We start from the raw sequence: 13634 nt of genomic DNA, 5'->3' as shown, positions 1-13634 counted from the left end.
GGGTTCAAACTGCTGGAGTATAGACCTTCTCCAGAAGCCACTGAGCCACCACACCTAATTTGAGACTAGAAAAAAAAAGCTAAGGGAGCCTTCCTTTAGCAGTAAATATAGGCAGTATAATTACCAGAGACAAAAGGAGGATCTTACACACAAGATGTCTCATCCTGTGCTATTCTGGTAAAGCATTCCAACACTTTTGGAATGGTCCCCAATTGCCCCAAAGCAACCCATAATGTACAATTCATCTGCAGCTTTGAAGATCTCTAACTTTAGAGAAGTAATAAACAAGAGTTTGCATTGTATTTTAAAGGCTGAACTGGCATGTTAATCCTACTTACCAGTAGCTTGTGTGCAATATACAACTCCAGACAATTTGATTAGTTTATTATGATTGAATGAATTGTCTTGACTCAGAAAATGAGTTTATTCAGTAGCTAATTGAAACATGTTTACAATATCTAAGAGGATCCTAGCCAAGATTCCTAGCTCTGACTTCCCCACAATTTAAGATTCAAACTGAATGTTTAATTTGGAGGAAAAAGCACTTTCTTTAGAACATTCCTATCAGTCAAAAAAGAAGACAATAGTTATTACAAGAAAATCTGAGCAAAGAAAGCACAGTGTGAATAGAAGGAAGGCACAAAGATCTTAGCGATCTTTTCTTTTTGTGGAACCTTTTTGTGGAACGTCTAATTTAAAATTCTCCTGTATTCAATCAAAAATTGTTTTCAATTGTATTTGAATCAGAAAACCTCTTAACTTCCCTGAATGGTGCAGTGAGCCAAGATGTTTTCATAAACTCTCCTCATGAGCAAGTGGAAATTCATTCAGACCATCCCTCAAACTATCTCTTGCCCCTTTCCTCAAACTTTGCCCTTCCACAGAAATGCAAATTTGCATATTATAAATTTCTGCATTTCAACCAATAGATGCCCCCAGCTATGTGCACTCAAGTCCCATACCACCTGCAGTGATTTTTATAACTGGCTTTTGCCTTAAAATGACAGTCATTCCTAGTGTTCCTGTGTTATTACTCATACAACAGGTTTTCCAGGGGCAAGAAAAAACAAATAATAAAAACATGTAAGAAGCAACTGAAAGAGAAGCTTCCATATTACAATGAAACTTTAGTTTTGCATATACCATTCAAGTACCTCAGTGGTGGGATTCAAATAATTTAACAATTGTTTCTCTGCTCTAATGACCAGCTGGGTGGTCATGTGACTTGGTGGACATGGCCAATTCGACATCACTCGTGTGGGTGGTGCCTGTGTGAGCCAGGCGGGGTTAGGAGGGAATCCTCACTCCAGTGGGTGAGGCCAGGGGGGCAGGAGGAAAGGAAGAAGGAAAGTGCCCTGCTGGTCAGGCACAGTGCCTGGCAGGCAGGGCGCGTCTCACAGCCACTTTCTCTCTTTTTTCTCCCTCCTCCTCCTCCAGACAAAAGCTGTTAATATCTAACCTTGTTAACATCTCTTCTTCGTCCTGCAGGTAAAGCTTCACTGCTTTAGGTAGGCTTAGAAAGTCTGCCAGGGCTGTTTCTCACCTGGCAATGCTTAAGGAGAATTAGGGGCTAGAAACAGTTGATATTCTCGTCTCTGTTGTCAGAAAGATTTTTTGGCAAGCACGCAACGCCTTCTCCTCAGTGTCTCCGGCATTAATGAGAGACACGGCTGTACTGCCCAGGGGAGACAAAGCCTCTCATTTTGTACACACCATCCGCTGCCAGCGGATATGCACATATAGGTAGTGCGGAAGGTCCATTCTGGGCGTGGAAGTTCTGCAGATAGCCCAGCAACCTGGCCCAAGCTGCAGGGGTTTTTTTCCTACAGGGGGCTACTGAAATGGGAAGCGCACCTCTGCTTGCATAACTAGGGGGAGACTGTCCGCCCCTTCCCTCCTCCTGTCTCCTCGGTGCTTGCTCACTCCGCTCTCCCTCTCCAGTCTAGCTTGACACAGGCGGCAGCTCATGACTGCCCTTTGCAAACCTGCTGTTGGTGAAGCTGGGCGCCGGTGAGACTGGCTTTTTGCCTATATTTGTCCGGCTGTTGTGTCAGATAAAAACGGCCTCCTCCACAGGCCCCCATCCGTTTTCCCGCCAACAGATGGACAAACCTAGGCAAAAATTCATCCCTCTCTGCCTCTCTCGCCTCCACAGGTTCAGGCGGATGGTCGGGAGGCTAAAGTGGGGAAAAGCCCGAGCGCATGGAGAATAAGCGGCTTCCAGATAGACGTCAACCCTAGCTTTGCTATCCATTGCAGCTAGGAATCTCAAATAAGGCAGAGAATGAACGTTTGTGTTGTAGCCAGTCCGGGCACTAGATTGGCCCCCTGCGAAGACCTTGTTTGCTGAGGAACCCAGCCAAGGCCTCGCTTGCCGCCTGCTGAGGTGCCTGGACTCCCAGTGATGGAGGCAGTGGCTGGACGGAGGGGAGGGGCAAGGCTTCAGCTGATTCGCCAAACTGAACAATTAGCTACCTGTTCTAGTGAACTGGTGTAAACTGGCTGAATCCCACCACGGAAATACCTCATCCAGATTGCTTCGAAGATCATTGACCAAATTTCTATTTGGCATCTCCTTACAAGTCCATTGCTTCAAAATATTCAGCAGTTAATTATGCTAATTTTATATAATTTGTACTGTAGTGGTCTACACTATTTGTGTAATGATGTCACCATGAAAATGAAAAATGGTGTCTATCAGGTCAATTTATATAAAGGAGATAATTTGTCTAACTTGATCAATGACAATAACACCTAAATGATATAAAGCAGTGTGAGTGCTGGAATTTGTGTAATAATGGACATTCCCTCCCTCACAACTAGCCTTTCAAATCAAGTTATATAATGGCTATATTAGTACCCATTAAACATGTGTAACACAACACTGACATGCATCTTAACACATTCAAATAAATGGGTGTTTCCAGGGCAGTATTTCTATTCTAGTTTGATGACGACCTCTGATTTCTTCACTGAAACATAGAAAACAGGTAGGGAACATCATGAGTTAATCAGTGCTCATAGAGAAAAAGTGGGATAAACAATCACTCCTCAGTTAGCAACTACCTTAGTTAGTGACCATTTGCATATACAACAGTAATAACTGAAAAAAAATCATTTTCTGACCAAATGCACACACATATGACCAAATTTCTTGTGCCTAAGAACAATGCACACTGGAGTGAAAGTAACACTACCCTAGTTGCATGAAACCTCATCTGAAAGAGAAGGCAGCAACAATTATTTTCACAGCATCTCTCTCTCTAATGCACACCTATTTAGAAACTATTTCCCTTAATTAATATTATTATAACTTTATTGTCATTGTAAGTATATACACAGTATACCCATACAACGAAATTCACATAACACCTAGAGACTAGGCCCAACACACGTAACAATCCCCAAACACACACACACACACCACAAATGCCCCACCCCTGAACCACCCAAACATCCACACAACCAACCAAGTAATGCTGTCCAACAGCTCACTGATGGTGACCCTTTAGTTCAGGGGACTCCAATCTTGGCAACTTGAAGCCTGGTGGACTTCAACTCCCAGCTTTGCTGGCTGGGGAATTCTGGGAGTTGAAGTCCTCCAGGCTTCAAGTTGCCAAGATTGGAGACCTCTGCTTTAGTTCATTGTTGAGGGCAATTATAGCTCTAGGATAAAAACTTGTAAGTATATACATAGTATACCCATACAACGAAATTCACATAACACCTAATGACAAAGTTTCTGTAACAATGCTGTTGCTAAACAAGGAGAGGGGGTAAAATGCAGCATTATATAAATGATGGTGAATGATGATAATGATGGTGAAAAGTAACCTACTAATATTTTTACAGACAGGTGCTTTTCTCAACTAGACTTATTACAGCTCATTGCTGGGGTGGCTGGGGTAGAGGGTGAAAGACAGAGAAAATAATTCTTGCAGACAACCACCCTGAATACTGAAGACTCCTAACGCATGGGAATTGTCAGTTACCTTGACCACCAGGTGACCAGTTTCATCTTTTTGGGGAATCATCAATCGCAAGTAACCAGATGTTATTCTACCGGGAACTATTTCTTCTGGACCTTTCCATGACAATTCATTGCCTTTAGGAACCATCTAGATCCTGGTACTCAGTGGTTGCAAAAAGGGATATATAACAGCTCTCTGCTCTGAGAGTTTCAATCTTGGCAGTCACATGGTATTTGGAGACAATTATTATGATCTTTTATATTAAGCCAGTTCCAAAGCCAGTCATCTTGTAAAGGTAGGAAGGATATGATGTTTATAATTCTATTAGGTTGCTTACTTTTCTCATTGCTCCTGAGAACTAGAGCTTAGACGATGTGGGAACGGGCCCCAGCCACTTTTCTCCTGTGAAGAAAATCAATACCAAACAAAAAAAAAATCAAATTCAGAAAACAGGTTAAAGCCACAAATGAGGATAAATTTAATTACATCTCCTCCTACACTTCAAACTTTCAGATCTGAAACATTCGGAGCACAGAACAATTGCCCTCATCTTACTAAAGTGTTCTAACCCGGTCCCAAGGGCCATTTAGCAAACACTTCTGGCAAAACTGAAAGGTATTGTACACTTAAAATGTTTTGAGCTTGAAATATTTCACACACCTTTAATTATTAGTACCAAAACATTATTGTGTTTGCTTTATTACCTCACAAGATCCAGTTTGACTCAATACTCCAGGCTGTCCCACTGTATTCAAGACTTGAGTCCAAAGTATGATTTATATCTATTCTGCTCTAACCCTAGCCCTAAAATACAGTATGAAGAAACAAAGAGAGTTGATTCTCTAATTATCTGAGAAATATTTATTGTGCAGCCCAAAATACTGCACTGTGTATCAGACCCCAGAACCTCAAATCAAAGGTCCTGAAAACTCTTCCAGAATTGAAAGAAATAGAGGAACTTTGTTTCAAAGCAAAAGAAAGCTCTGAGATCTGAAGAAAAGATCTGAAATATGGCTGATCTACAGTTTGCAGGCACATTTTACTACTTCTGTTACTCTCTCATATTTGATTTTTGGCATGATAGAAAGACATCCAAATGTAAAAGTGTAAAATATATACAAATCCCATTTATACAGATCGACATGTTCCTTTCTGGAATACTCCGTTGTGCCGGTTATATAAAAAGGTTATGATTCTGTTCAATTCAGAACACAATTGAAGGGATTCTTCCTATCTTATAAAGCCACCCTCCCAAAGAGCCTGTTTGAGTTCAGAAGTCAGCCTAATCCAGTCCACATCTCCAGGTATTACATTTATTCAATGCATAACTGCCTGCAAGCCACTATTTGAGGAATCTCAGTCCAGAGTAGTGCTTGCTCGCTTACTGAGTGCTTCTGTTTCAGTAATAAATGAATGAGGCTTAGATCCATATTAATGGCTATACCGAGTCTGTTTGATATTCTCAGCTGGAAAATTTTGTGATGAATTTTAAATGGATTGGCCAGAGGATGTTTCTAGCCACTATGTTCCAGCAGCTTTCTTCTAGTATCTCCAAAGCATTACTTGCTGACTAGTTGAAACTCTGGGTGAGCTCACACAATTTTTGATTGCTTTTGACAACTCAAAACTCTTCTGTTTCAAACAGTACTTCCAGATTAAAATGCACAGAAGGGCAACCTTAACATTTTCACTTTAAAAAACCCTACTAGGTCAATCAAATTATAAAAACGCCAAACAGATTGTTTCCCCTGCAAAGAAAGTTGGCAGCTTAGCAAAGAAACTGCTCTGTGCTCCAAATTATCTGTTCCAGGTTTTTCCCAATGAGTTTCATTCAGGCTCCTTTGCTTTCTTACTTCTGCTATCTAAAGTAATTCACAAGACCAAAAAGCAACTTGGTTAAAAGCATCAATAATGAGGAAAAAACTTCTTTCTTCTTCTTTCATGAGCTTTAAAACAAAAATAGAATTATACAAAGTTACACCCTACTTACATAATGTTTAAATTATGAGCACATTTGACATCTCTTTGTAAATTCTTAGACATAATATTTATCTCCTTTTTCTTTCTAATACTCAGTAAACACAACACTTATATATGCCTCCTAAGGCAGCAGTCCCCAACCTTTCCATCTTGGTGGCCCGGCCCAGCATAGGGTGGGCATGAGTGGCAGGCGCATGTGCACGCAGAGTTCCATTGGTGCGAGCACCAGGTGCACACACCCTTCACTGGCACAAATGGAGTGAGTGGAGAGTGCTTGTGCTCATGCATGAAGCTTCACTTGCAAAAGCGGAAAGTGCTTGTGCACAAAGCTCCATTTGCATGAATGGAGCTTCACATGCAAGCACCCTCCACTCGTGTAAGTGGAGCTTCGCACACACGAACGCCTGCCCATCGCTTGTGCGGTCCAGTTTAAAACAGGCCATGACCCGGAGGTTTGGGGACCCCTGTTCTAAGGTCCTCAGAGATAGAGTATAGTAATAGCAAGCTGTTTGAACTAACAGGGAACCCAGCTGGATGATGTCAACTTGAGTGTTTTGAGAAAGCTAAATGGGTTTTGGGGCAACACTGTAACATAAAACAAAAACAAAATAATAAGACAATAAAGGCAAACAACTTCCATATTGTTAAGTGATAATAGCAGCAAAATATTTCCCCCCAAACCCAAGACATTCAAGATTTTCCTTTTTTTTCATTTTTTATGGAAGTTACAAGCAAACAAAATCATCTTTTGTAATGTTTTGGTCCATTATGGAACCTAAAGAAAACTCAATTCACAACAAAAATATTCATAACACTCACCCAAAACATTTCCTAATAGTTCTACACGATCTGAACCAAAGAAAAGCTGGGGTCGTCCGTCAGTCTGGATAACAAAACATGGCACTCCAAATGCCTATTTGGGAAAACTCAGCATAAGATATAAGTAGAGAATTCTGCTTCATCTAACTAGTTCAGGGTAAGGGATGCAAACCAGAAGAATTCCAATGTGTCAATTAGCTTCAGTATTAGGTGGCTGCACATTTAACCTGCATTTCCCAAGGACATTTTTTTAAAATTTAAAAAAAATGCACATTACTGCTTCCCCGCCCACCTCCAAGATCTGGGAAATGGCTCCAATTCACCTGTGCCACCAGACCAATGCTACCAATGTTCAAATACCATCAAAATTCACCTGAATAAGTAGAATAAGTAGAAAACAGATTAAAAGCCATAAAAGGAAAGATAGATCAATTGCCATACTTGCAAAATCTCCCAACTTTAGGAAGTCAACTTTTGTCAACTTTTTGAGTGTTCTGAGTATCATTGTATTTTACAGATCTGCCAGCCATCCAACTAGCTATACTTTGGTAGCTGCTGGTGCATTTTATCTTAAATTATAAAGCTTAAGTGAGATTAAGAAGCACATGTGTGGTTGCTCCTAAGCAAACCCTACTTATCTCCCATTGGACCAAATGTGGATTATGCTCACTGCTTGGCACACAAGTATGCATCAGTCCTCATAAACAGATCTTACGCATTATTACACATCAGTTCAAACTGATCTGCACATGGAATAGTTTTAATAGTTATTTTATAAAATAACTCACTAGATGGGAAGTAGTAGGCAGTTACCTTGCTGCTCTACTATATTATATTATTATAAGGCTGCCCATCTGCCCTGCTCTTCATGAATTTGACAGCAATATTTCAATCCTAGCTATGGATAATAGTTACAAATATGTAGGAAAAATAAGTCAGAAGGTTCTGAGGGGATACAGGTCTTCTAAGGTGACTTCATTAGCCAACAAGTTGCTCATCAGAGCATTAAAGAATTCAGCTTCCCAAGATCCTACATCTTTTTGAAAACAGACTGTGAGTGGAAGATATATTTCATAAAATATTGGCCCTTACCCCAAACTTCAGGACTTTGTCAGTTGTCTCTTTCAGGCGATTCTTCACCTCAGGTGAGGTGCTCATTTTCAGAAGCTCCTGGCTTTTCTCTGAGGACAACCCTGCTTTCTCTGCAGCCTGAGGGGGGAAACCAAATATCCTAGAAGAAGCAGCCAAGTTTATTTATTTATTTATATTACATATTTCTTAACTGCCAATCTCCCAGGAGAGTATAAAGTTGACTGAATAAAACCTCAGGCAGCTTTCCACGTTGAGAGACACATTAACCTCCTGAAATATTATAAAAGAAAGAAGAGATTTGCAAAAATGCCTAATACTGACACTTAACTGAACTGGAAACAAAACAGCCCTGTCAAAATATGAGCATACTAAACTGTGGCCCAACTCCAATTGTTCAGCATTTTTTTTGTTTGCTACTAAAATACTTAAATTCTCTTTAGACAATGGATTCTCTTTTTTCACATAATACTTCTTTTTTTATCCCAACAATAAGACGATAATCTATAGCAGTCCACAATCCCAAGGAGTCTGGTCGCACCTTCTCTGAGCAGCAAATATTATGAAAGGGCCTCAGCTGTTGTGAGCTGCAATTCCTGATGAAGTACGATGAAATAACCTGTCGCGTATGAAAGCTTATGCCTTTTCTTAAAATTTATTAGTCATAAAATTACTAACAGATTTCTTCTAGGTTATTATTATTTCGTCTCTCTGACAAAATTTTCCTTCTCTCTCTGGGATTTCCAGAGTCTTAGGCTAGACTTTTTTGCCTAAAGATTCTAGGAATGAACACACTACCTGACTGTGGTCTCTTCTCAAAATTCCCAAAGCTTTAACCAAAAACTGTCTACTATTGACCTCACCCCATTCCTAAGAGGTCCGTAAGGGACGTGCATAAGAGAACAAACGTGCCTACCGTTCCTGTCCTATTGTTTTCTTTCATTATATCCAATTGGTATGGTTATTGCATGCTTATATATATATATATGCTTATATATTATATAGTTACTTTCATGCTTATGCTTATATATACTGTTGTGACAAAATAAATAAATAAAATAAATAAATGAATGAATCAACCTGCAAGAGTATTTACTGACTTTGAGATAATATTCCATATAAATTAAGGAACAAACAATTCTTTTAAAAAGTAAACTACAGATTATATGGGCTTTAATAGTCTAAGTCCTCGGAAAACTGCATTTCCATGCACCAGACCCAGTGATAACACTACTGACAAACTTATTTTCTCCCAGTTTGCTAATTTTAAAAGAATAAAAGACGTCTACATCCTTCAAAGAATTCATGACTGAGGAAGAGAACAAAGCCACACAAGTTCCCTTCTGCGTGGAACAGTCCTACAAGAGTTCCACACTTAGGGCAGCAGGCATCTAAACCCTCTCCAGTTTAAACTTATTTCAGAATTGTTCAGCCAGTAGCACAGACCAACCCTTTTGCATCTAAACCACCCTGAAGGAGAAGAGCAAGAGAAGAACATGAAGAGGAGCAGGAACTTACTGCCAATATACTTTCTGGCTGAACTATGTCTTCATCCTGGAAAAACAAAAAATATGGCAATTGATTAAAAAAGCTTGTGGAGAAAGATGGGTCAGGGAAATAGTGAGGGTAAGAAAACAAAACTAAACAAAAACCATGAAGGACAACAATGGTGGTTGTTGTCTAAATGAAACTGGACAAATAGGTTCAATTTCCCTAATTTAATCTACCCAGGGAATAGGGAGAGAATGAAGAGGAAAGTGAGATATAGCTGAAATTCCAGACCTCCCTATTCATTTATAATATAATATAACAACAGAGTTGGAAGGGACCTTGAAGGCCTTCTAGTCCAACCCCCTGTCCAGGCAGGAAACCCTACACCATCTCAGACAGATGGTTATCCAACATTTTCTTAAAAATTTCCAGTGTTGGAGCATTCACAAATTCTGAAGGCAAGTCGTTCCACTTATTAATTGTTCTGTCAGGAAATTTCTCCTTAGTTCTAAGTTGCTTCTTTCCTTGATCAGTTTCCACCCATTGCTTCTTGTTCTACCATCAGGTGCTTTGGAGAACAGCCCGACTCCCTCTTCTTTCTGGCAACCCCTGAGATATTGGAACACTGCTATATCTCAGGGGTTGCCACAAAGAAGAGGGAGTCGGGCTTTTAATTTAATTTAATTGGGTCTTAATTTAATTGGGTCTTAAAGAATATTTAAATTTCTGTAGGCCCCCACATAGTTCTGTATTTCGCTTAGTTGACTGACACGCATGCAAGTCTCATTAAGATGATTTCAACTTTCTTGCCTTTCTTGATCATCTGAAAGGACAGAGAAATGCCAAAAGAGATGCATGTGTGTGCAGGACCTCAATACTTACCCTGGACCAAATGCGCATCCAGAGTTCTCTAGAAACAGGCTCCAGAAATTGAGGTTCTGCTCTTTCCACAGCAGTGATGAAACGCATGGCAGGCAGACTTCCTGTGGACAGTAGAGACATACACAAAGATGCACTAGAAAAGCTGTATAAATGCTAAAGGGGAGACAAACACACCCTTAATTTTAAAAGGACATATTTGACTTTCTACTTTCTGATGTCCCCCACATGGGCAGAAACCATCGTTTCCAAAATGCCTAACTGGCATCGATTTGGAAAAAACAATCGCTTTCGTTACCTTTCACTATCACAGAGTTTACGAAATCCTTTGGTAAATTCATTGGCACCTGGCAATACTTTGCCATTCGACTGATATCCTTTAGCATATATTCTCCTCTCTTGGGAAGCATTGCTGGAGGCTGGTTCCCTGTTGCAAAAGATTGCAATTCACAAAAGATTATTTCAATAGTAAACCTTTAATTTTGTGTTTGTGTTTTATTTCCCATCCATCAAAGTATGGGAAGCTAATATTCTAGGTTTTGATAGGATTGTGGAAAACTGAATATTGAATGCTTAATTTTAATGGGAGAGAAGAAATCATTTATTTTGTTTAGGGTTTTTTACTTTAAGAAATTCAACCAAAATTAGTTGTTACAGAATAGCCAAGTACACAGTTAACTGTGAACAAATCATACTAGACAGTGGCAATTCCCAACAGGATTGAGCATCAGCTGAGATCTTGCTCTCAACCCAGCAAAGCCTTTAAATAGGAAAATAATCCAGCTGCACTCATTTCTAATTACCTTCGGAAATTATCAATGTCTCATGGATATCAGAGACCTTCAAAAATGACATTTAATTTGACACCTGGTATTCTACTTCTTTTTCTCTTTGATATAAGGATTTTTAAATAAGAGATTTTAAGAGTTTAAAAACAATATATTGACAAAAAGGAAAAAGGATTAGGAAAGTTATAAACAGAATAGGAAACAAGAGGAATAAATCAATGAATTTTCCAAATAAATAAATAAATTTGAAACATTTGTACAATTTGGGGAAAAAAATATACAATTAAATAATACACCAGTGAGAACAGAATTAAATCTATATTAGGAACATAAATTATTTGAATGTTGCAAATGAACGCTAGAGGGGACTAAAGAACCATGCATAAAGAAAAAAGTGCATTTATCAATGTTTAAACTAAGGTTTAAAACGGCCAATCCAGTATAAATTTTGAATTACTTTAAGAGTTCTTTAAAAATGGACCAAGATATTAATAATTAATATCTTAGAAAGCATAAAGATTCCAGTGAAGATGTTAAGGGAAATTTTAAAAAGCAACTTATACCCAACCCCATATATACAGAATACAGAATAATAGAGTCGGAAGGAACGTTTGGAAGTCTTCTAGTCCAACTCCCTCCTCAATCAGGAGACCCTATACCAGTGATGGCTAACCTTTTTGCCGTCGCGTGCCAAAAGTGGGAGGAGCACGGGGGTCGCGCATGCACACACCCATAATTCAATGCGCCCCACTCCCCGCACATATGCATGCAACCCCGCCACGTTACCCCAGCTTTTGGCGTGCAATGGCATGGTAAGCCTGCTAGGCCTGTTTTTCACCCTCCCCAGGCTTTCTAGGAGCCTCAGGAGGGTGAAAATGGCCTTCCCCAACCCCCAGAGGCCCTCAGCCTCCAGGGGGGTGGGGAAGGCAGTTTTCACCCTTCCCAGGCTCCTAGAAAGCCTCTGGAGCCTGGGGAGAGTGAAAAACGGGCCTTCCCCACCCCCCTGGAGGCCCTCTGGAGGCCGGAAACAGGCTGTTTCCCAACTTTGGGTGGGCCCGGAAGATGCGAAAATCAGCTGGCCGGCATGTGCATGCGCGCTGGAACTGAGCTAGAGCAATGCTCGCATGCCCACCAATATGGCTCTGTGGTTCCCCATCACGGCCCTATACCATTTCAGACAAGTGACTGTCCAGTCTCTTCTTAAAAGCCCCCAGTGATGGGGCACCCACAACTTCTGAACTTCCTTGATTTGGAGAAGAGGTTGATTCCCTCTTCTTTGTGGCAGTCCCTCCAATATTGAACACTGCCCTTAGTCCTTTTTTTCTGTAGACTAGCCATACTATCTATCTATCTATCTATCTATCTATCTATCTATCTATCTATCTATCTATCTATCTATCTATCTATGTATAATATTACATACAACAAAGCTAATTCAGATTGTCTTCAAAGAAAGAAAAGACATGAGAAAAACAATCATGCAATGCTTCACCTATCTCTTTGATCTAGAGTTTTGCAACTTTATGTTTGTAACTAGTTGCTACAGGAGTGTGTCTAATCTTCCATCTAAGCTCAGTTGAACAATCAAATACTTACTTACCAGTTGCCTTCATTATTCCTGCAAGGAAAACTGGCCGCAAATGCAGATCTAGATTCCAGATGGGACGATACCGGCAAATAATCTACAGAGATTACAGGGATTATTAATATTATTACAGGTGGTCCTCAATTTATGATCACAGTTGAATCCTAAATGTCCACTGTTAAGTGAGACATTTGAGTTTTGCCGTATTTTATGACCTTTCTTGCCCCAGTTCTTAATCCCTGCAGCTGTTAAATTAGCAACAGGGTTATTAAGTGAATCTTGACTTTTGCTTGTCAGAAGGTCGCAAAAAAGTGAAAGACAATACGTGAGGAAGATCTGGAAGAAATGGGTTGATTATATGTTTTATATCTATCATAAAAGACTAGATATTTGGATTTATACTGGATTTTGACGAGGAAGGACTAAAGTTGAATAGATATTGTAATTTCCTGTATTGAAATTTAATAATGTGTTGTACTGAATTTTAAATAGAATATTCTCGAAAGATCTTATGTAAGAAAGACTTGGGGGGAAAATTATATGGTTATAGAAGCTATAAGGGAGATATTCTCTGAATCGGATTGGATTTTTATGCTTTAGCTGGTTTTAAATACTTTAGGATTAATTTGTTCTATTGATTTATATATTTTATTACTGTTTATTGTTAATTTTTTGAAGGATTTTGGTTATGTAAGGAGGAAGTCAGAGCTAGAGAGGGAAAATTGGTATAATAGTTTTGGGGGAAATTTTTTTTAGCATATGTTTGTTTTATTTTTAACTATACCTTGTGCCTGTTCCGGGAAGTCGGGGGGGGGGGTTTGTGAAGGGAGAGGGGTTGGCGGGAAAGGGGGGGGAAAAATTTTTGTAACACTTTTTGAATTAAAAAAAAAAAAAAAGGTCGCAAAAAGTGATCATGACACCAGAACATTGCAACCATCATAAATATGAGCCCATGGCCAAGTGTCTGCATTTTGATCCTTTAACCATGGGGGATGATAAAAACTTTCACAAGTCACTATTTTCAGTGCCGTT

The 13634-nt window shown here is 39.6% G+C and overlaps 1 protein-coding gene across 2 annotated transcripts in view; it reads right to left on the bottom strand.

The window, feature by feature from the left end:
• GSTK1 (glutathione S-transferase kappa 1) overlaps positions 1-12750 on the bottom strand; it is a 29671-nt gene extending 16921 nt beyond the window's left edge. Inside the window, exons 1-8 of one of the 2 annotated variants that reach the window (XM_058167200.1) lie at positions 12618-12749; positions 10528-10656; positions 10233-10333; positions 9378-9413; positions 7863-7979; positions 6771-6864; positions 4309-4373; positions 401-2972 (exon numbers count right to left, since the gene is read on the bottom strand). In XM_058167200.1, coding sequence (XP_058023183.1) covers positions 4330-4373; positions 6771-6864; positions 7863-7979; positions 9378-9413; positions 10233-10333; positions 10528-10656; positions 12618-12630 — 534 coding nt within the window. In that variant the 5' untranslated portion in view covers positions 12631-12749 and the 3' untranslated portion in view covers positions 401-2972; positions 4309-4329. Of the gene's footprint in view, positions 1-400; positions 2973-4308; positions 4374-6770; positions 6865-7862; positions 7980-9377; positions 9414-10232; positions 10334-10527; positions 10657-12617 lie in introns of those variants that run through there. The other variant, XM_058167201.1, reaches the window with a different exon arrangement.
• Between the last annotated feature and the right edge of the window lie 884 nt (positions 12751-13634).

The sequence above is a fragment of the Ahaetulla prasina genome, chromosome 2, assembly GCF_028640845.1.
Source record: "Ahaetulla prasina isolate Xishuangbanna chromosome 2, ASM2864084v1, whole genome shotgun sequence".
Lineage (NCBI taxonomy): Eukaryota > Metazoa > Chordata > Lepidosauria > Squamata > Colubridae > Ahaetulla > Ahaetulla prasina.
This window is presented reverse-complemented; position numbering and strand designations above follow the sequence as displayed.